This window comes from Cercospora beticola, chromosome 5 (genome assembly GCF_033473495.1).
Source record: "Cercospora beticola chromosome 5, complete sequence".
Lineage (NCBI taxonomy): Eukaryota > Fungi > Ascomycota > Dothideomycetes > Mycosphaerellales > Mycosphaerellaceae > Cercospora > Cercospora beticola.
The window spans coordinates 316,434-338,337 of NC_088939.1; the positions used below are offsets into that span (position 1 = coordinate 316,434).

The window sequence follows — 21,904 nt, forward strand, 5'->3', positions numbered from 1 at the left end:
ACATTGGTGTTACGAAGCCAAGCTTTCCTGGTTGGACTGGGGTCTTGCGTGTCTATAATCGGGATAATGACGGACAGACATGTGTGCCACTGAAACCAGTGTAGACTATGTCTGAAAGGCTGGAGGGAATACGGCGATTCGTCTTTTGCATAAAACATTGCCGGACCTTGCATAAGCCGGGTCGCTGATGTGCTTTGGCCTGGACAAGCCTTCCCTGTTGTTGAAGCTGCAATGATGGAACATAAGTCGTGCCAAGAGCCTTCATCGCCCATGGGCTAATCTCTCTTTAGAAATTCGACAGGGAGCGAAGCTGCTCTTAGGGCAGACGACAGAGATCAAAGCTGTGCTCAGCCTCACAACTTGAGGTCATGCCAATGAGTAAGATGACAGATCCTTTGCAACTATCATGGTTCGGGACAGGGCATTCTTCGATGGCCTTGCAGGTTCCGAGCTGTCTCTCGGAATGATGGCTAGGCTGGGGACGATTTCTGCTTGTGACGAAGTCTGCTTGGCTCAGGCTGCGGTCGGTAGCCACGTTCTGCTTCGCCACGATAGAGACGATGCGAAGCTCGAATCTGGATGTGGTCGACGCCTGTCTCCATTAGAGTGCCATCACTGGCTTATCAGCCACGAGCCGCTGATTGGCCTGTCGCTGGATGCTAAGAGACTTTAGTCACGTCCGCTGCTGTCCACACATCAAGCTTTCCAGTTGGTACTTTTTGCAGTCCAGTGTGTTGAGCTCACAGCAGTTCTTGAATACTTGTTCATCCATATAACTCTTCAGGCATGTCTCCAATCATGATATCCATCCAGTGGATTGTGGGCCCCGAAGAGTCCGTTCGAGTACTGTCCAATTCATCTGCTCGAAGCCAAACAGTCTCCAATACCTGGATCATTCGCAGCACTGTGGGAACACCATGGCGTTCATGGATCCAATTCATTCGCCGCACCACAAGATTTCGCCACGTTTGTAGATCCGCAGTCTGCGATGATCTTGCCGCACTGGCCTGTAAGGCGCTCCCTACACTGATGAGTTGTATCGGAATTAGATTGTTACATCCAGAATCTTGAGGAATCCCAGGAACGACACTGAGAACTGAGATCGCAAAATCTAAAGCCATTCTTCGGGCTTCCAGTGTGAGGTCAGAGGCTTTTTGGAGACTCGGATAGTACTCCATGGCGATTTGTGGGAATGCTAGCGTGAGCTCCAGCAGGATTGTCAGTTGCATTATGGTGTCCACGGCGAACAAGTGATCGATTGGTGTAGTTGGATCCTGTGTGTCGGGCACTGATATAGCTGGCGGAGCCATATGGTTCAAGGCCTTTTCGTAAATCTCTCTGGCCCTCGAAAGATCCTCGTCGGCCCCTGCAGTTGACGCTGGGGATGTCTTTGAGCGACTGAGTAGTACGGCGCGGCGTTTCCGTCTGACTATTATCATTGTTTCGGTCAGGTAGATGAAGAGAGGAGTACTGAAGCCGGTCCATGGGCATAAGTAAATGGGCTGCCCATCCGCCACTTTGGTGAACCGCCGTAGATGGGCCACTGAGCTGAAATCTTGATCCACGACGATGGATTTCAGGTACTCCATGAACCCCATGGCGCCGATGATGAAACTTTGCTCGCGATTCAGTAAGAGCGGCCGCTCGTCGAACTCGTTTATGCGTTGATCGGCCATCCATGCTCGGAACAATGGCTTGGCACCATGAAGGTGAATATGGTTGGTGGCAGAAGCATCGCACCAGCTCTGTGGGACTGTTCATGAGTTTAGTGATTCTTTCAAGACTGGACTTATTCCTACCGTGGTAATTACAAGCAGGAACGCTGCCAGAAGCGCCTGCTTTCTAGCAAGTCTTGTCGAGAAGGGAGATTCGTCGTTGCCAGATACTCCATTGACAATCGATCGAATTGCACGAATGACAGATGTTATTCCCCGGATGGCGCTCGTTTCGTGTCTTGCCACTACATTCCGCATTTCAGCTATTGAGGGAGACAAGTGCGCCGCCGACAGGCTAACAGCGCAGTCACTGAGTAACTCGGAAGTCAGCACGAGTTGAGGAATTTCTCCGCGGAATGGGTTCTCCGGCGAGTCGAAGCACGACATCAGTCGGGGAACCTGGTTGATATAGTATGCGGTCAATGTGTGCCTCGTGTCATCGGCAAGCCACATATTGTCAGTTCGCAGTGAGCTCTGCTGTTGCTGTAGTGCTAGGATCTGTTGTTCCTGCAGGCTGGATGTTCTTGTTCGACGTGTTGTACTTTGTGCGGCCACGGCAGGCGATATTATGTCCTGGTCCATGAAACGAAGATCCGGATCAGCCGCATAGTGCTTGCTGTGCTCCTTCGCTGTCTCGCCCGTAGCATCTGCACTCTCGGTTGTGAAGCTTTGCTCTGTCCCTGGTGTCCAAGTGCGCTCGTGAGCATCGACAGCTTCAGATGGGCAGACGGACGACACAGAAGCAGAATCTGGCGATCTGGGGCTGCGAGAGGGTAAACGCACGGAATCTTCTAATCCAGATTCAAGCTGCTCCGATGGCATGAAAGTCTCAACACCATGCTGCTGTCTGCGACGAGCAAGCTCGAACGAGCTTCGATTGCTTCCCTCGCGAGGGCTTGAGTCTCCTGAACGAGTTCCGTAGAGCGGTACATGATCACGAGGAGCCTGAGGTACCGGAGCGCCGACGGCCCTCAGTCTGATTGGAAGTGGAGTCCCAGGGCATTCAATACCTCTCCCTACGCAGTTCTTGCATTCAGGCCGCGTCTTATCACAGTAGATGTTCTGCAATCGTGCAAAAATCAGTTCATCAACAAAGCAACGAATGCTCACGTTATCAGTTCACTTACCTCAAGTCTGCAGGCCTCACATCCGTCTGGGTAGTGCTTCGTCAGCCTTACTTCCGGCAATAGTACATAGCCGTAACGAACCCCTGTTAGCTATACTTGTGGACATGATTATGGGCTCACAGTTCGGTGCGCATGAAAGAGCGGTATGACTGCGCAGACCGCCAGTCGCATTGGCCGGCTGCCCGGCGAGCGGCGGGATCACTCAGTGTGTAGGTTCCATACGTGGTCCGATACTGTGTGAGATTGTTTTGGCACTCAGTGCGTGTCCGGTAGCAATAACTTTGTTCTCGCAAACTTCTTGGTCGGATGAACGAATTCGATGAAACGGATAGTAGGGAGTGCTATCAGGCGATCTGCCGGAGATTAAACCGAGGGATCAGTCAACGCGTGAATAAACCCCTGTTCCTGGTACAATCCAAGGTTTACATGGATCTGTATCTCAAAATGTTCACTTCGCAGGTTCCGCTGACTTCACCTTCTTCGTCAATCAGAAACGCGCACCTGGATAAGAGAGCGAATCCGTTCCCTCTTCCAGACCGGCGATTGTCGTGAGTGTTGTGCTTTGCGGTGGGATGTTTCGCTGTGAAAGTGTTCTGTATTGGTCGGGTAGTTGCCACGCTCCATGAAAGATGCGTTCTGGGCAAAGGAAGGCAAGTAGGTGAAAGTTGAAGGTATGTCGGTGCCCAAGTGCTGTATTCCTGGAACTCAAAGGCCATGGAAAGCAGCTAGGGACTTCGTCAGCTAGAGTATGAAACTCGAAGGGCCTAAGAAGCAGACAGGCACCTCGTCAGCGTGCGTGTGTATTTCCCAAACCTAAGGTTTGGTGGAAAAGCACACTCTGGGACCAGGAACACAGGCTACGTACCCCATAACGGCCTCCAAATCTGTATAGACTGCCGGTTTACGTTATTAGAAGCTGTGGCGTAGACCAAGAAATGGTGTCGGGTGCTATACCCTGTCTCCTTCTCAGCCCGACTCGGCTCTGTCGCAGTCGGCAACTAGCTGAACTGGAATTTGATGTGGGCTTAACGTGGCGCCTGTCGGAAAAAGGCCGTCGCTAGGTAGGGAGGAAAGTAGTGATAGTATCTGCTGTATGTACACTGGGAAGTGGAAGTGGAAGTGACATGTTCGGCACCGGTAAACCTTTTTCCGAAGGAACCTGAGAAGGAGGCAGGCTCTATCGTGAAAGCGGATTTGAACTTCTCCTACTTCGATTACTCTATGCATGATACCATATGTTCCATGCCGTCATTAATTTAACCAAACTTAGCGCTAGGTGACAAAGTGTCAATGATGAAATGAGTAGAAAGTGGTGGTTACTTAGCAAGAAGAAAGAGAATAGCTTCCATACTATACAACAACATGTTTGCCAACTGGAATATAAAGCACAATATGTTACCACAAGCATTCACAGGAAACAATTGAGCCAACTAAGTCAGGACGGAACACCTCATTCGACGTTGCGCACTGTCACGTTCGTTCAAGTAAATAGCAACCAAGCAAGCACGAAGCAAGTGAGACCAAATAGTGAAACAGAGCAGATCCATCCTGCCAGAGGGAGGTCTGCCGTTTCCATTGCTCTATCGTGATCGCCGCTTCTCATTACCATGCAGCGGTTTCATCGTTCAATCTTTCTTTCTCTATGATCCTTCCGGAGAAGCAGTAAAAGCACAAGCCAAACGCTGCAAATGCGATGCGATGCGATGCGAAACCAACTCAACCAAAAAGAAACAAAAGCTTTTGCTCGCAGCGCAAAGCGCCGTCGCTATGCCTCTTCTGAAACCACAATCTTGCGAACCATTTGTGTCCCTGGCCGAACATCGCGAGCCATCTCCTGTCAGAGAGGCGAACGCCATGCAGCAAGAACATGCTCTTTCAGCTCATCCAAGCAAGCCCCAACCAAGTCGTCCTGAGCTCGTTCCGGCAGCATCATATCGCAACTACTGTCCCTTAGCAGTATCTGCCCACGAAAGCACGCCGAATGTACCCTTCGGCTTGGTTGGTGCAAGATGCTTCAGACCGCCGTTACCGGAGAGAGAGATTCTGCCCTTCGTTGGCTTTGCTAACTTGAGAGGCTTCTTGCCGACTTGGGTCCACTCGTCTTCGGCTGGAAGGTTCTTCTGTGGTGTCTTGGCCGGGGTCTTCTTCGGCGTCTCAAGCTTTTTGGGTGCGTCGAGGCCGAGAGCAGCAAGTGCCTTTGATGCATCTGGATCCTGCAGGATGAATGGAGCAGTCAAGACGGTTTCGTCGACGGTGCCAGCTGAGTTGGTGAGACTGGGGACGTTGACGCTGCTGCGGCGAGAGCTTTCGCCGCTGTCATCATCCTCCTCGTGTGCGGCATTTGGGTCAGGATCATCACTGCTGCCTCTTCTCTCCTCCAAAGCGGCATCAGAATCCTTCCTCTCGATGGGCTTGTGCTTATCATCCCACTCTTTGCCACGATCCATGAGAGCACGATAATGCTTCTTGTTGGCCCAACGCCAGAAGCCAGCCTTGCTTCTAGCAGTGGTCTCGAGCTCCTCGTGAAAGCATTGAAGGTCACTCTTGATGGCCTTGATCAAATCCACGATGAGCTCGCCTTCCTTGCCATTTACGTTGGTGTTGACCTCCATCTTCTCCAGGATGGACCTGACCTGGTCCTCGGAAACCTCGTACTGGTCGGTGCGATCTCTGGCGATGTAGTCGTGGCGGAGGGACTTGGTGTTGAAGGTACTGTAGTTGAAGCTGAGGTTCCATTTGATGTCCTCATCTTCAGGCGTGCCTTCGCCCTCATCTTCTGCTTTCACCGCCTCTTTCTCTGGCTCTGGATGAAGGAGCTCTGCAACACGCTCGATGTCTGCGGTCGTCACAACCTTGTCCCGCTCCAACGCTTTGGCCGCCTTCTTTGCCGCCTTTTTCTCCTTCTTTGTAGCCTTTGGTGTGCTGCTACTCGGGGTCAGAGTTGCAGGGTCGGCGATGTTCTGGAGAGCGTCGGCGGTCAAGAGGATCCTGGGAGCTCTTGGAGTGCTCAGGGCCAGAGCTGCGGCTTCTTTCTCGGCTCTGAGCTGTTTGATCCTGTGGAGGATCTCGGCGATATCCCGGTGCCTCTTTTCATGCTGCTCGTCGGCGGTCTTACAGGCGGCGCAACGAGAAGCCCAATTCACTCGGAAGAGGGAGTGGTACCGGTGGCACCACTCGACGTGCTTGCCGAGGCAGGTGGTTCTGCATTTGTCGTGCGAGAGCGGCGTTGAGCAGATTGGACAGTGGTGTTCTGGAGAGTGTCAGTACGTCCTGGGCAGGAGATATGTGTTGGGGTGCTTACTCAAGACACCGCCTTCGTCCCAGCGGAAGAGATCTTGTCCCATGGTGACTTTTGGGGAGCTGACAGCTCGTTGTGCCAACCTCGAGTTGGCTTGTGTGGGCGACCTGGAATCTGCCTCAACCTCGATCGTCGAGTGCTGCCTGTTCTTTGAATCGCGGTGCTATTGTCACTGAGTGAAGCAACAGAAGGAACCGATGTCTTCATTCTCTGAATGTCGGTGTTGTGTGGTGGGTGTCGCCGGCGGCCGACGTGGTCCAGCTGGGATCTGTATGGGACAGTGCAGATGGAGGAGGTAGAAATTGGGTGTCGGTGTTGTGTGTTGTCGTGGGAGACAGTCGGGAAACGGAGGTTGGTTTGTCAACGAAGTTCTTTCGTTTGAATATCTGCTCAGGCGTCGGGAGCCTGCGAGTGGAGACCGGCTCGGGCAGTGATGCCGCTTTAGTTCCCGTTTCTGGTGAAGGTGAATGGGCTTGAAGGTGGTCGGGAGGCTTACTCAGGACGTATTTCTTGCAGCACCTCGCCACCGCTACCTCCTATCAAATCCAGCTCGTCGGGAAGATGCAGCTTCACCCTGGTAGGCGTTGTACTATCAAATGTGATATGTTCGTTTGCAGCGAGCGGGGTGTTGATTCTACGTCGTACAGAAGACGCGCTGGGACGCGAACGGTACTTTCACATGCGCAGGGGTCCACCTTAGCGTGGCAGCCTCGTGTTATTCACTTTTCACTCGTCAGCTGCTCAAGATACTGCTAATGAAATACAGCTATTGTATCAGCACAGAGAACAACAATGGAGCAGAGTCAAGACAGAAGCAGATCAGGCCGTTACATTGTTATTTTGTGTGCTCGCAGGCAGCAGCCGCAAGTCTTTTTTCTCCAACGAAAGTGGTCGAGCAGAGCTCAAACGCATCAAATCGTGCAATCCATCTCGCAGAATCCAAAATTTGGAAATCAAATAAGATCAACACACCGCAGAGGTCAGACCTTCTCGGCCAGTTGAGGCTCGTCTCACAGATCCTAAATGTCCTTCACGAGTCTCGCACCAGCCCACACATATGGGTAGTTGCGCTGGTACCAATTGACCCTACACATCGTCAGCAAAGATTCCCCAATCCAGGGCACCAGGCCGCCACAAAAGAACGTGTGAGAAAACTTACACCGACTTCCTCCCCGCGAACCTAGGATGGGTCGCCCACGACCCACCCAGTACAACATAATGCTTTCCGTCATAGAAATCTGCACTGTACGCCGGGTACAACTTCATCGCCTCAAATCCCTTCCTCTTCTCCAGCTGGGAGCTCGTCCACTCCCAGAGTCCTCCCATCTCCGCATGACCTGCCAAACGACCGCCATTCTGGGTTACTGGCAAAGGATGCCAGTACTTGAAGCCCACATTGGCGTCGCCGAGGTCGACAAAGAGCTCACGGCTCTTGTATGGGTCTGCAGCATCGCTGCTGGACCCGTTGACGGAAGACGAGGATGGTGGGGACTCCTCGACGCCCTCGTTGACAAGGTGGCTGTTGACGGCTGGGATTGTTTTGCCTTGAGCTTTGTCTGCTTCTTTCTTCTTGAGATGAGCGGCGTACTCGTAGATGCTGCGGGCTTCCTCCATTGTTGGGATTCGGCCGCCCATGTATTGCGCGCAGCCGTTGAGCTCGTCGTAGGATGCGGAGCATGGCCAGTCAAGGGCATACTTCAGCGCAACCGGACCATAGAAGGTGCGAACAAATTTGCCCTCCAGGAAGTGGTCGAACTCCGCATCGCCGTTGGCATGGCCATTAACGACGTTGGTGTGCCCATTAATAGCACTGTCGCGTTTACTCTGAGTGGTCCATGAAGCCGGAATCTGCTGGACGTCTTTGGCAAGCATGTACCGCGCATATTCCTCGTTGGTGATAGGGCGAGCAGCAGCCTGGAAGCTGTGGACGTTGGTAGTGTAGGAGGGCTTCTCGACATCCCAGCCAAAATGACGCACAGGTCCTTCAGGAGTATCAGCGTCTTCAAGACCAATCGTCACAGTCTGCTCAGGGATGGTGAACCACTCATTTGGCACGGCATCTCGCTTAGCCTTGGCAGCCAACTGCTCAAAATCTGCTTTGACAGTGCCATCAGGAGCGTTCGTCTTGTCGCTCTGCAGCGCTATGTAGAGCAGAGTCTCTAGATGCATCACTTCATGCTCGAAGCCAAGCCACATGGCTCGTCCGGCCCAGTTGTCCTCGTAGACACGGCCAGTCTCGTAGAGATCACGCACGCGACTACGAACGTCCTGCTGATACTTCAAAATCGTCTCCAGTGCTGGCCATTCGTCCGGGATTTCGCTGTGAGCATGGCAGTGCTCAGGGTTGTCCACATCCGGGTCGATGCCTCGTTCAAAAATCTTCGTAAAGTAGCTGGGCTCCGTGAGTCCAAGTCCCGTGGCTTCATTGATCTTGATGTCGAAAAAGGTCGGAATGTGGCCAAGATAGAAGATACAAGCATTTCTCAGCTTGATTGGTTTCTCCAACAATTCCTCATCGGGAATCATCTGTCTCGTGACCTTGTCCCAAACAGCCCAGAGCTGCTCCCATTCGGGAATGGAAGGGACAGGGTGGCGAGCATACTCTTCAGGCTTCGTCGGATACATCGTCGCAGGCCGGGTAAGCATGTGAAGAGCTGGAAATTGTGGTTAGTTATGCTTATACTGACGCCGGGCTGATATCACACTGTGTCGATAAGCAAGCGGAGGTGTATTCCGCTGGGGTGACATGTGGTGACAAAGCCGAGTGGTACCCACCGTAGCTGCCGCTGCGATTGGCCCACGAGGCACTTTCTATGACGGATGCTGCAGACCACAGCTGAAGAGCTTGTGCGGCATTCCACTTGTAAGACTCTTCAATCCGGACTCGCTCGCCTTTCTTGATGTGGACGCCTTCGACTTCGACATCCCGCTTGGGCACCACGAATGCGCGGTGTCGCTCTCCTTCCTGGTCATACTCTCCTACAGCTTCCCAGTCGTCGATGCTGAAGGCGGTTTTGCCAAGAAGGGTGTTTGCATGATGCAGTCCGTTCATGGTGAAGTCGTGCGTCGTGCCATCCCTGTCGTTGTATGCATGGTAAACAACCTCTGGATCCTGACATGCATCCAGACCGAGGATGAACGAATCAGTCGGCTTGAGGGTGTCTGCGAATTGGGCAAGAAACCCGACAGCCTCATCCCGCGTGAAGTTGCCAATACTCGAGCCGAGTGAGAGAATAGCTTTAGGCCGTGCGGCATTTTCTGGTCGCTTGAGCCATTCCAAGCCATCGTCATATGTTCCCCAGAGTCCGTAGCATTGCACGTGTCGGAAGGCATTTTTAGGCACTGCAGCGAGCGTACGTTCGAGCTCAGACTGCATCAGATCCAAGGCATAGTACTCGATTGCTTTTCCAGCTCGGTCCAGCGCATCCAGCAAGATCTTGACCTTTCTCAGGTTGCTACATTGTATGTTAGTGAGGACAGTTCAGGCTCGATGCCTGAATGGGGTAGGTCCTACCCGCTGCCCAGCTCGACGATCAAAGCGTTTGTTGGAATTCTTTCAGCAATGCGATCGGCATGCGTCTCTAGAACCTCAATTTCTTCGCCCGTCAAGTAGTATTCGTCCAGATACGTGATCTGTTCAAACAGTTTGAGTCCCTTCGTGTCGTACAGCAGAAGCGTTGGGAGAGTCTTCTCTCCGCTGCCATCTTGCGCTTTCAGTCCTTTGTGGATGAGCTGTTTCAACTCAATTCCTGCTGCATCACTGCGAATATCAATGATATCAGGCCGAAGAGTCTTCTCAGCTTCAGAAATCGAACCCATGTTCGACGATGCTGGCAGCAACCGAGAGCAAATGAGGAGCTAGGTGTTATTTCGAACGTGGGACAAAGAGAATAAATAGTGCAGATCAGAAGTCGGAAGTGAATGAAAGCTGCTAAAGCATAATACAAACCACGCAGTCCCCTGCAGCCTGAAAGCTGGTAGGTCCATCGAAGGGTGCATCATCGACAACAGAAGCAAGGATCTGACTGTGCATGCGCCATTTGCAGAAGTGACAACTGCCGTCAGTGGCCGTGTGGTCGCAGAAGGGCCGCAAGGTCTTCAAACATCCAATGTGGTCAGCACTCTTAAACTCCACAGCGCCGTAATAGCTGTAGCGTATTACGAATCAGATTCCGCAGCAATAAACAAAGTACCTGGCAGGAGAGTCTGGCGTTTGTTTCTGCCCTGGGAGCACGGGAAAACGTGGCTCCTGTTTGCGGATTGCCATTGGAGGTAATGCTTCAAGGTCCCCATTTCGCTGACGTTTAGCTGCAGGTCAAGGTTCCATAGGGGCTTCCTGGTCGGAGCTATAGAGATCGTGGAGTATTTCCGCCCAGCTGACAACTAGTATCCAGATGAGATGCCGTACTTGCCGTAGTCAGCCGCAATCTCTGTGGTCTTTCTCGAATGCCAGACAATAGGCAGGCGAATTTGTCATGGTCCCTGACAGCTGTCCTCACGGATCTGGTTGTTCGTCTGCCTTTCTGAAGAGTGCGGGGAAGGTCCTGAGCAGATTCCGTTGTACCTGGCTAGCACATGCAATACCTGTACCTGCGCGTCATCGTGAAGTCGCTTGGATCCAGCCGTGGAGCTTTCTCCGTCCGAACGGTTGCAGAGTCGGGGAAAAAGTTCCGATCAAATCCGAGAACAGCGAGCGCGAAAAATTGGCTGGCGGCAGTGGAAAGTATGAAGGTGGTAACGCTGGCGAGAAGCAGTGCTATTGTAGAAAAGGTCGAGATGTTGCACAAGGAAGTGATGGCGGGGACTCAAGGTAGTCACGACGCGTCGCGATGGTGTGCTTGCCAAGCAAGTCACATGAGATCGCGTGTTTTTGGTGACACCAGCATTACTCTACCATCTACATATATTGATGCGTGCCGCCTGGCAGTTCTGCAGACGTGGATTGAGATCCTGATCACCGAGATACAGACCTCTCCCGATCCGCTCCTCCAGTTTCATGCACCTCGTCACCAAACCTCGCCGACTCAATTTGGTCAGCCTCTCCATCAACCACCTCACTTCCCGCCAGTTTCTCCTCCTCCATGCACTGTTCTTCTCTCTTCTCACTCCAGAACCTCACGTTCAGTTCCTTCAGGTACCTCGGCAAAGGATCTTTGCCATCCAAATCCTCTTGCTTGACTTCTCCACTTAACTCCGCGCCTCTGGACAACCTCAGTAGTGTCGAGAATTGATAACTAAATGACGCATCATTTATGATGATTGCCGCAAGGCCATAGCACACAATGAGTGCTGTAACGCCAATTGCGAGGCCGTATGCGAGCCAAAGCTTGAAGGCTGGGTAGACGTAGATATTTGTGCGCATGGAAAAGGTGACGTTGGTGGGCGGAGGATAGAACGGCGAGGACTTATTGTACCTGAAGCATAGAAGATGTGTTAGTCCAAGGTAAAGCACGTATCTCGACGCCTGAAAGCTTTACTCGAATGAACTGGACTTACTGCAGGGATTCCTGGCTCATCAAGCTGATTGTCACATTGACAAACAATTCCTCCAACATTCTATGTAGCGGAACCTCACTTGTGGCATTTCTTCTATTCTTCCACCCCGCAAATTTCGAGACCTCTCCGCCTTTCCATACAGGTTGAACGTCTTGCAGTAGCATGTCGCCATTTTTACTCGCCATGTTGAAATCGTCCATCCAGGCCAGTTCTGGTGCCGTGGTCAGAACGGTGCTGATGACTTTGGAGTCCGTGCTGAGGCCCCTGCCCGATTTGTAGTTGCTATCCCATTGCACTGAACCGATAAGTAGCTCTGCAAAGGCGTTGAAAATGGCCTGGTAGGACAACGTTTGAAGGAGAGTCGTATCGAATTCACAGGTTGTTGCTGTTGATTCATAGTCGGCGAAATAATCGCAGGGCTGTGACATGAGATCATCTTGATAAAGAGAAGAATTCTTCCAAAGACTTCGAACTTTCGACTGGCTGGTTAGAGGCATAGGGGAGATATCAGATACCACCACGCGAACTTGCTGTACGCCATTAACGTACGAGAATTCGGCGTGGTACGTTGAATTGTGGAGATCGCATTCCAAGATCGTAGACGGGGGCGATGCATCAGGACCAAAAAATGTTTCTATTAGGTTGATAGGTCCGGTTGGGTGGCAGACTCGAGGGTTTTGCGATGCCTCGCTAGAGTTCATTGCCATAAGAGAAGGTGTGGTAGCGATGAAGAATAACGTTGAAGCAGGATCGCGCTCCGTGGAGAGATCACTATTCGACACATGTGATCCATTGATCAAAGTCTCGAGATATGGAAGCATCTGGATTATGGGCTGTGGCGATGCGGGCAGGAGCGCAGGTCTCCAGCTCAGAAATCCCGGGCCAGCCGAGCAGTTTTTTTCGACAAGAGTGTAATCGAGAATGTTTTGCTGTATGGCGCGAGCAAATATCCTGTCCACGGCTCCACACTGGAGAGCCGGGGCAGGAAATTCTAGCATCCAGCTAGAATTCGGAGCAGGAGCTTTAATGTTGAGAATCCCTCCTTGCGCAGCAGTAGCTAGTGCTAATCTGCGTACAGCGTTGCTAGGTCCCGAGTAAACGTAGTCTGCCTCGGTCCCGCGCGGGAGGTAGTCACGATAGTCACAGGTACGGTACGCACAATCGAGTCGCACCTCCATCGGCGCCACATATGGCATCTCAGCCAGCAGGTTGAGACTGTTGAACGCGATTTGCGGAACAGGTCGGAACTCTGAGGGGGCTGTATGCGTCCCGATTGATAGAGTGGCTGGTGTCACGATCGAAGCAATGGGTATCAGCCTGAATACTTTGATGTAAGTAGACATTTATCAATCTAGATCGAATCAGACTCACCATGCCATGACTGCGATCAGAAGCAACACAGGCCTTCGCACCCACACCGACAATGTTCCCAGAGCCAGCAGATTACCAAGCGCCGACATAAGCACGTCCAAATGAGCCACGGTGACCCCTCTTTTGTTTTCTCGCGCTGCAGACCAGAGCACGGCCTGTAAATATGCCAGCGATATCCCGAAAATCAAGCATGCTCGGACGAGGAAGGCAAAGGCCGTCCCAATGGCGGTGTTCGTCTGTTGTTCAGAGAAACTGGCTCCGAAAAGGTGATACTCGTCGGAAACGGAAGGTGCCTCAGTTCCGTGGAGGCTTGCGTAGAAGAAGTGATGTCCCAATGCGAACAGGAGCCCAAGAAGAACAGCACCTGTCATTAACATTGGTGTGAGCCAGTGTATCCGCGACATCTTCTGAAGTTAGAGGGTGTATGTTGCCACTACGGGAGAAGATTTGATAGCAAGTGCCATGAACGCTGTCCTAGAGGTACGATTAATACCGCGAACTGCCCGAGAACGACGCGCTTGTACTCCAGAAGCATTCGAAGCCTCCCGCATGGCGGCATGAGGCGGAGTACATGCTGTGTCGGAATAGGTCATGTTGCTCCACGAAGCTTGGCTGCCGCGAGTGGACGCGTGCGTTGCGTAACAATTTCAGTCGGCTTCTGCATGAGTTGCAGATGTTTGCTCTGTTCGTGTGACAACCGTGTTTCAATGAGTATAGGTCCATGGTCCGAGAGCAGTCCAAGCGCGGAGTTCTAGCCATGTGCCACTGCAGTCATTTCGAATCCTCTGCCGTGCACATGAGCTTCTGAACCGAAATGCGATGGACGCGCCAGTCTGGTGTTGTGAAACCTGGGACAGGTGCCGGAGTACATGTAGGTGAACGAAATTTTCTACACCATGACTCTCCGCAGGCCACTGGTGCCACCAAGCACTTTCCTTCCAGTGACAGCATCGCGTCCTGCACCGCTCTCCCACTTCTCTCGCCGACTGCCACCGCCCTCCTCGACCCAGCCTCTCGCACCCTCTTCTTCGCCTGAGCCTTCGAGGAAAGCTTCCTGTCGTGGATGCGAGCCATCAACCCATTTGAAGATGCACGTGTAGCAGTAGACGTATCCCGTCTGTGCAGCAGTGGGTGTCTGAATAGCCTGCACGCAGATTGGACATAGTGCTGTGACATTCTCCCCCTCTCCGTTCACTGTTAACGGCGGCGGAACAGTCAAAATCGGCAGCATGCTCGTCGCAGAAATCGGCGGCCCATCGAAACCACTGTCTCTCCTCAAGCTGCTGCTCCTCGGCCTTTCTCCCTTCTCATCCGCAAACTCCGCCTTCTTCTCCCTCTCCTCGCTCTTCTTCGCAGCGGCTCTCGCGCCCTTCGGCAACCCACTAATACTCGGTAGGGGCAGTTCCAAACCCTCATTCGCCTTCTTGCTCAACTGCCTCGCAAAATCCGAATTGTGCCACCACTCCAAGAACTTGAGCGCAAAAATACTCGTCGGCAACAACAACTTCAACGCCGTCACAACTCTCGGCTGCAAAACTCTCGACATCGTCCTCGGCGAAAACAAACTCGTCGTCTGTCCCGGTCTCGCTGCAGGCGGTGCAGGCTTCGGTTCTAGTGCCATAGCAATAGCCTTACTATCCGCCTCATTCAATCTTCGTATCCTACTCCCGATGATCCACATAAACGGACTGTGATACTTCGTCCCATCAAACAAATAGGCCAAATTGAATGCCAGCAGCGAGAAGTAGTACACTGCGTTGACGGAAGGATAGCATTTCCGTAGAAACCATTTATACACCCACATGATCTTATCTTTCAACTTCCCTTCTGTAGGATATCTCTCCCGATCGCGGTACGCCGGTCCAAGCATGTTTATTCCACTAGCATGAATATCATAACTCTCATCCAATTTCCGTTTGATATACGGAATCCCCACCATAACCGCCAAGTTCTTCCAAACATCTCCATCGTGGAGTTGTAGTGTTTGGCGGACTTCTTTCGGTGCGCCGAGTCGTGCGCGTGTGCTTTCACCGCCTTTGATGCGGAGGACGCGTTCGCGTTTGAGGCCGTAGAAGTTCTCGGTGAAACCTCCGCCGTAGGTTCGGAGGTAGAAGCGTTCGAGAGCGAGGGATAAGAGGGCGTAGAGTTCGTCGAAATTGTTGAGGATTCGGAGGAGGTAGCGGGGATTGCGATGGGTTGCGACTGCGAGGAGATAGCGCAGGGAGGGTGGGATGAGGCTGTTGAGCTCGTTTTCGGAGAGGATTTCGAAGAGAGAGGGCTTTTGGTTGTCGTAGCCGCCGCTGAGGGCGGTCATGAACTCCATGATGAGTTGCTAGAGAGAGACTTGATGTTATCGTGGGCGCATTGTCGTGTATAGTGTGAAGTGCTTTCGTGGAGTGAGCTGTCGGGTGCTGTACTGGGTTCAAGGGTGTTTGATTGGGATGACGAGCTTGCCGAGGTCCCTTTTCACACGCGCGTGTTCGGCGCGTCTCTGCGTGCCGAAGGACAACACAACTGCTGTGCATCCGCATACTCAAGAGGGCGCTGATTCGAACTTCATGGAGTCCAGTTTGCTCAAAATGATTTTTGATCGAGAGTCTTGTCCGCTTCAACCACAAAAAGCAGCACCTGGCTGCCAGCTGTCATTGTCAGCATCATGCTATCAACGGGAAGCACATGGGAGAACGCGCAAGACCAGGACATGAGTGGCCATAGCCTGGCGACGACACGAACGTGATCCTGTACAGGGTTCGGCAAATCCAAAAACACAGCTCATCTCGTACAAGTCTGGAGCTTCGAACGCTAAGTCCGTTTTGCCGTTGAGGGGCAACAGACCATGCCGAAGCTATTCGGCTTCCACAGTACCCTCAGTAACTGAAGAATCACCAAGAAAATATCGATTTTTGCTCTGTTCGTTCGACGTACCTCGTGTCCAGCGAGCAAGGAGATTCGAAGATGTCCACAATCAACTTTCCACACGAGAACGGCCGCGAGCCTCCCATCTACAAGCCCTCAACGACCACTCCCACAACAGCAGCTCTCATTTTCATCCACGGGCTCGCAGACTCAGCAGCCGCCATAGAGAATGTTGCAGACCAGTTTCAGCAAGGTGGAAAGCTTCCTTACATGTCCTGGATCTTACCCAATGCAAAGCGAAGTCCAATCACGCTTGACACAGCATGGTTTACTCCCAATGGCCTTCCATCTCATGCGCCTTCGCGTCCGGAGCTCATACCAGATGAAGACGAGGAAGGCATGTTGGAGAGCGTAGCGTATATCGAGTCCATTGTTGATGCGGTTGTGGAGAGTGGTCTGCCACCTGATAGGATTATCGTTGGCGGCTTCAGTCAAGGCTGTGCGACGAGTCTGCTTACGCATTTGACTTCGAGGAAGTATAGCGGAAAGCTTGCGGGTTGCGCGGGACTGTTGGGTTGGTTGCCTTTGTGGGATGGCACGAAGCGAGTCAAGGCGATCCGGGAAGAGGCTGGACTCCAATCGAGTGGCGAGCAGCAGGGAAATGAGATTCAGATCTTTTTGGCGAGAGGTGGAAGGGATGAGTTTGTGCCGAAGAGAGCGTGGGTGTATACTCTGGAAGGTTTGAAAGAGTTGGGAATCGTAAAGGAGGAAGAGTCGTTGGAGGTGAAAGGGTATCCTCCTTTGACGCATACGATCAATGCGCCGGTGCTGAGAGATCTTTGCCAGTGGATGGAGAAGGTTCTTCCGCCGATTGAAGGATAGTCAAATGCCTATGCTGATCTATGGAGCCATAGCGCCTTTATGCAAGCAGAATCACGCCGACGCTGCAATCGGCTGAACCGTGTAGCCCTGCCACTTATCTACCGCTTCCTGCATCTTCTGCTTATACAACGGAAGTCCACCAAGGTAGATGAGATACTCTCTTCTCTTGCCAGGAATGTTGGCTCCCATGTACCAAGAATTCGTCTTGACTAGCAACGTTCGCTCCGCCAAAGCCAGCACGTGCTCTCGCCAGGCCTGCTCTGCCTCTGGACTTGATTCGATTGTTTCGATGTTCTCGCCTCTCTGCCGCGTGAGCAGCTGTAAGATGTATTCATTTTGTATCTCGATAAATGGCGGTCCGTTGGTCAGACTCGTTGGAGCTAGGCACGTTAGAATCGATAAAGTAGTGCTTAGAGCAGACCTCAAACTTACCTTGCGGACCATAGACCATGAAGAAATTGGGGAACCCATTAACTGTCATTCCGAGGTTTGTGATGATCCCATCTTTCCACTTCTCGTCGAGATCAATGCCATTGCGACCTTTGATTCCCATCGTTCGAAGCCCACCTGTGACTGCATCGTAACCAGTGCAGATAGCCACTATGTCAAACTCTCTTTCTTTCCCATCTTCGGTGACGATACCATTCTTGGTGAATTTAGCGATGGGAGAATTCGTGATCTCAACATGGTCCTTGTCACAGCATTCATAGTAGTCTTGCTCGAAGCTCGGTCGCTTGGTGTTGAGATAATATGGTGGCTCTAGAGGGGCGAGGAGGTCTCTCTTTGCCGGATTCGTGATTCGTGCTCGGGTCTTTTTGCACCAGAAGTCGTAAAGCTCGCGGTTAGCTTTTGCATCAACAAGGTAGTCTGAGTACGAGCTCATAGACCTATATCGTGTAAGTCAACTGTTTGACGAATCTGAAAGTTGTTCTCGAGTCATGTTTACCAGGTGAAGCCGCCCTGTTTCCAACCATGCTCCAGACGTGCTTCCCGTTTTTCCGGCGATTCATCAAACACTTTCAGACCAGAGTTGACGACAGGAAGACCAGAATTGGTCGACCGACATGCCTTGAATACATGAGGTATTTGCGGCAGATTGGCATAGATCTCGTCCTCCGAAATCTGCCGTTGTCTCATGGGTACGGCGAAGTTTGGCGTCCGAATGAATTGTGTCACTTGCTGGCCTGCTTTGGCAGCTTCCTGCACGATTTGGATTCCTGTTGAACCGGCTCCGATGACGGCTACCTTTTTGCCATCGAGCGATACATTCTCAGGCCAGAGAGCGGAATGGTGGATCACGCCTTCGAAAAGTTCCCGCTGTGGCCACTCCGGAATGTGCTGTTTGAATGATGTACCAGTTGCAGCAACGAGCCAGCGGCATTTCCACACCTTTTCATCCGCTCCTGTCTTCAAATACCATCGATTCTGCTCCTCGTTGTACTTTGCTTCCTTGACCCGCGTATTTAGATTGATATCACGGCGTAGGTCCCAGACATCTGCTACGTGCTGAAAATATCGGCGAAGCTCTGTGTCAGATGGAAACCGCTCTGTCCATTTGAATGTTTCATATATAGCTGGATCCGAGAAGCCGTAGTAAGGGAATTCGCAGTCGACTCTGGCGCCAGGGTATCTCTGTATAGTTCGTATCAGCCAATGGAAGAGCTTACTGCATTCAAAAAGGGAAACTCACATTCCAGCACCATACCCCACCGATTGTTGGACCAGCCTCTAGTACTTTGACAGAGAAGTTATTCTTCCGCAGGTTATGCAGGAGATGGCAACCTCCAAATCCTGCACCGACCACAATCACATCTAGTTCTTGCTCCTCTGAAGGCATGCTTATGGGTTCGGTGGTATTTTGCAGGGATCAAGTCAGTATGAATCCGACACTCCCTGCGTGAGGTTTCCATATGTACACATTGATAAACTTTCTGGGGCCGTCTCCGTGCGTGTGCCCCGCAGAGGGGAAATGGAACCGGTGATGACACAGACAGTGTAGGCGGTTGCCGGTTGTGCGGTAATAATGCGGATATAAACCGTCAACCACTGTTTACGCCTGTCTTCGACTTCACATGCATTGAGTCGCTGAGCATGGGATTGTCTCGATGAGTGACATGAATGTCCACTGTAATGGCGTACTACATCCATACTTGGTCCGAGGTGTTTCCTGCCCTCTGCTTGATCACGCTCCTGCCCCTGAGATCATGCACTGGAATGAGGGAGAGAAGGCATGCGCATCGTGAGCCACTGCCAACACATCGCGTCTGGTCTGGCTTCCACATACTCGACGCAGCAAGAAACCACAGCTAGAATCGCGACACGTGCGTCTGAACAGACCGGTTCACATTCTTGGTATGGAGCACAATGCCTCAGCCGAGTTGATGCACTCAGGCTCGGGGGCACAGGCGGAATGCCACCGTCCATAGACACGCATCCATCGGCCTGGGTCGCCGACTTCAGCTTCATTCTGTTCTCAGCGTAGTTGGTAAGACGTCAGCGCGGCTTGAGATCGGCGGGACGCTTTTCGGAGATAAGAACAGCTAGACCACGAAACACATTTCACCCCGCATCACAAGTGTAAGCATATTCCACTTCATCCATCTAAAATTCGAAGACATACTATATTCGTGACATAGAGCATCGGACTCCACCATGCCTGCCCTCACATCGCCCGCGTTCGTGGTACACGATGCCAAAGAAGACTTCAAGCTAGAAGAAATTACTCTGGATGACATGCAAGACGATGAGCTGTTGGTCGAGATGAAATATAGTGGCATCTGCCACACAGACTTGGTGTTTCAGCAGGGGCAACTCACCATCTGCAAATATCCTGCTGTCTTTGGCCACGAAGGAGCAGGATGGGTCAAAGCTATCGGGCCCAAAGTCAAGAGCAAGAACGTACAGGTTGGCGACTTTGTGCTGCTCTCGATGAACTTCTGTCAAAAATGCAAGTTCTGCACGCGTGGTCACCCAGCGGATTGCACCGAAGGTACGCGGCTGCATTTGTTTGGTACTCGTGACGATGGCTCCACAGCTGGCAAACTCTCTGGGTCGGGCGAGAGCGTTCGCTCGCATTTCTTTGGCCAATCGAGTTTCGCACGTTTCAGCTATGTGCACGAAACATGCGTTGTGAAGCATCCATATCCGGCCGACGAGGCAGCCAAGTTCGCGGCTATGGGTTGCGGATATCAGACAGGTAAGTGGTACCACGCTTGTGTTTAACTCCTGGGGTTGAGAATTGACCATGAGATTCAGGTGCCGGCACCGTAATGAACATCCTAAAGCCTGAACCAGATAGCTCTATTGTCGTCTTTGGCCTGGGAACCGTCGGCCTTACAGCCTTGATGGCAGCCAAGTATCTGGGACTCAAGCAAATCATTGCAGTGGACATTCAGGAGCTGAAATTCCCAATTGCAAAAGAGCTCGGCGCCACAGACATTGTCAATTCACGTGGAATCGACATAGCCGCGAAGCTGAAAGAGTTGACTGGTGGAGTCGGGGTGGACTATGCTGTAGATTGCACCGGTGCCACCACTGTGATCGAGGCGATGTTGAACAGCTTAGGGATGCGAGGCACAGCAGCTACAGTTGGTGTACCTCCTACCGGTGCTAAAGTGGAGATCGATCCATTGGTGTTTTTACTTGGAAGCAGGAGATATGTTGGATGTCGAGAGGGCGACTCAGTACCGACAGAGTATATCCCAAAGCTGGTGGAAATGCAACGGCAAGGTGAATTTCCTGTGGAGAAGCTGGTCAAGGTGTACGACTACAAGGACATGGAAAAGGCTCTGAAGGACTTGCATGATGGAACTGTTGTGAAGCCGGTAATTCAATGGTCATAGTTGTTCAAACTGGTTTTACTCCGTAGCATAGCATGTCTGGGGAATGATAAGACATCATGAATGCAGCTATATAGCGCCGATACAATTTGCGGTTTGTCAATTCTCTCCTACTAGAGTTTGAACTTGGTGCCGTATCGACGAATACAAGTATGCTACAGCTTCTCGAATGTAGGTTTCGTTTTACGGATGCCGCTCATCATAGCCTTTTTCACATCATCAGCCTGTACCATTGCACTGTTCCATGCGGCAGTATATAGCAGGCCATCCTGTACAGGACGATCACGGCTAAAGTCCCACAGAGCTTTGGCACTCTGAACCGCTACGGGACTCTTTTCTGCTATTGTCTTGGCCAAGGCGAGCCCACCATCGATGAGCGCCTGCTTGGTATCGAAGACTTTGCTAACAAATCCCTGTGTAGCAGCTTCGGAGCCGTCAAAGGTTCGAGCAGTGTATGTGACCTCCTTCGCCCACGAATAGCTGACTCCAATCTTAGGTAGTCGGCTCAATGTGCCAATATCTGGGGCGAGGCCGACATCGATTTCTCTTACGCATAGCTTCACATCTCTTGTGCAATACCGCACATCTGCCGCTGTTGCGATGTCCAAGGCTGCCCCGTATGAAACTCCATGAAGTAGGCAAATCACGGGCTTTTCGCATCGCTCGATGGCATTGACCGCATTCTGATAAGCCAAAGCGTGCCTTCGAATTTTCCAAGATCTTCGAGCAAAGTCCTCCTTCTCGGATGAAGCACCTACAGGGCCAGAAGATGATGCTCCGCTCACATCGAGGCCAGCCGAGAAGGCTTTGTCGCCAGCGCCAGAAAGCAGGACTACACGAACCTCTGGGTCGTGCGATAGCTGGTCGAACACTTTGGCCATATTGTAGAACATGCTGATCAGGATTTAGAACAATCCACTGGTAATAGCCCTCGACCGTGTTTGTCTCCACTTACTCATGCTTTATGGAATTGTATTTCTTCTGATTATCGATCTCGACGTGAGCGACGTATTCGCAGGGGAAAGAGATATTGTAGTTGACGACATCATTATACTGAAGCGGTGATTCCATATCGAAAGTGATGACACCCAATGCGCATGTGGTGTTCAATGGTGAAGTACAATTTGACTGATGGTTAGCTGTCTGAGCTGGGCATATGTGGCTTGGGGCTGGCGTTATTTCCGCACGTGAAGCTTCACTACGCGTCTCACTCTCTACGCGTCGGTCCACCACAGTGCAGCAGCGACTTAAAAATGGAAGGGTGCGAAATCTCTCGACTGGAAACTCGACGTCATCGATAACATGCTTTCGGGAAATACA

The 21,904-nt window shown here is 51.9% G+C and overlaps 9 protein-coding genes across 9 annotated transcripts; 2 read left to right on the plus strand and 7 right to left on the minus strand.

The window, feature by feature from the left end:
- Nucleotides 1-764: 764 nt before the first annotated feature.
- On the minus strand, nt 765-2,948 carry RHO25_007374 (uncharacterized protein; the record flags this gene model as incomplete). Its single annotated transcript, XM_023599564.1, has 5 exons — nt 765-1,745; nt 1,800-1,960; nt 2,027-2,777; nt 2,843-2,868; nt 2,924-2,948. 5 exons carry the CDS (start codon nt 2,946-2,948, stop codon nt 765-767), a joined length of 1,944 nt encoding a protein of 647 aa, XP_023449217.1.
- A 1,834-nt stretch (nt 2,949-4,782) lies between these two features.
- RHO25_007375 (uncharacterized protein) lies at nt 4,783-6,186 on the minus strand (the record flags this gene model as incomplete). Its single annotated transcript, XM_023599565.1, has 2 exons — nt 4,783-6,092; nt 6,144-6,186. 2 exons carry the CDS (start codon nt 6,184-6,186, stop codon nt 4,783-4,785), a joined length of 1,353 nt encoding a protein of 450 aa, XP_023448746.1.
- A 973-nt stretch (nt 6,187-7,159) lies between these two features.
- Nucleotides 7,160-9,959, minus strand: RHO25_007376 (uncharacterized protein; the record flags this gene model as incomplete). Its single annotated transcript, XM_023599566.2, has 4 exons — nt 7,160-7,226; nt 7,300-8,794; nt 8,916-9,595; nt 9,655-9,959. 4 exons carry the CDS (start codon nt 9,957-9,959, stop codon nt 7,160-7,162), a joined length of 2,547 nt encoding a protein of 848 aa, XP_023448744.2.
- Nucleotides 9,960-11,094: 1,135 nt separating this feature from the next.
- Nucleotides 11,095-13,411, minus strand: RHO25_007377 (uncharacterized protein; the record flags this gene model as incomplete). The annotated part of the gene is made up of 3 exons (XM_023599567.2): nt 11,095-11,554; nt 11,637-12,953; nt 13,008-13,411. 3 exons carry the CDS (start codon nt 13,409-13,411, stop codon nt 11,095-11,097), a joined length of 2,181 nt encoding a protein of 726 aa, XP_023448755.1.
- A 485-nt stretch (nt 13,412-13,896) lies between these two features.
- On the minus strand, nt 13,897-15,330 carry RHO25_007378 (uncharacterized protein; the record flags this gene model as incomplete). Its single annotated transcript, XM_023599568.2, has 1 exon — nt 13,897-15,330. The coding sequence occupies one exon, from the start codon at nt 15,328-15,330 to the stop codon at nt 13,897-13,899; it is 1,434 nt and encodes a 477-aa protein (XP_023449199.1).
- Nucleotides 15,331-15,962: 632 nt separating this feature from the next.
- RHO25_007379 (uncharacterized protein) lies at nt 15,963-16,745 on the plus strand (the record flags this gene model as incomplete). Its single annotated transcript, XM_023599569.1, has 1 exon — nt 15,963-16,745. One exon carries the CDS (start codon nt 15,963-15,965, stop codon nt 16,743-16,745), a length of 783 nt encoding a protein of 260 aa, XP_023448587.1.
- A 51-nt stretch (nt 16,746-16,796) lies between these two features.
- Nucleotides 16,797-18,582, minus strand: RHO25_007380 (uncharacterized protein; the record flags this gene model as incomplete). The annotated part of the gene is made up of 4 exons (XM_023599570.1): nt 16,797-17,125; nt 17,178-17,632; nt 17,692-18,377; nt 18,436-18,582. 4 exons carry the CDS (start codon nt 18,580-18,582, stop codon nt 16,797-16,799), a joined length of 1,617 nt encoding a protein of 538 aa, XP_023449197.1.
- An 815-nt stretch (nt 18,583-19,397) lies between these two features.
- RHO25_007381 (uncharacterized protein) lies at nt 19,398-20,587 on the plus strand (the record flags this gene model as incomplete). Its single annotated transcript, XM_023599571.1, has 2 exons — nt 19,398-19,941; nt 20,001-20,587. The coding sequence occupies 2 exons, from the start codon at nt 19,398-19,400 to the stop codon at nt 20,585-20,587; spliced, it is 1,131 nt and encodes a 376-aa protein (XP_023448570.1).
- Nucleotides 20,588-20,739: 152 nt separating this feature from the next.
- On the minus strand, nt 20,740-21,655 carry RHO25_007382 (uncharacterized protein; the record flags this gene model as incomplete). The annotated part of the gene is made up of 2 exons (XM_023599572.1): nt 20,740-21,478; nt 21,540-21,655. 2 exons carry the CDS (start codon nt 21,653-21,655, stop codon nt 20,740-20,742), a joined length of 855 nt encoding a protein of 284 aa, XP_023448860.1.
- Nucleotides 21,656-21,904: the final 249 nt, after the last annotated feature.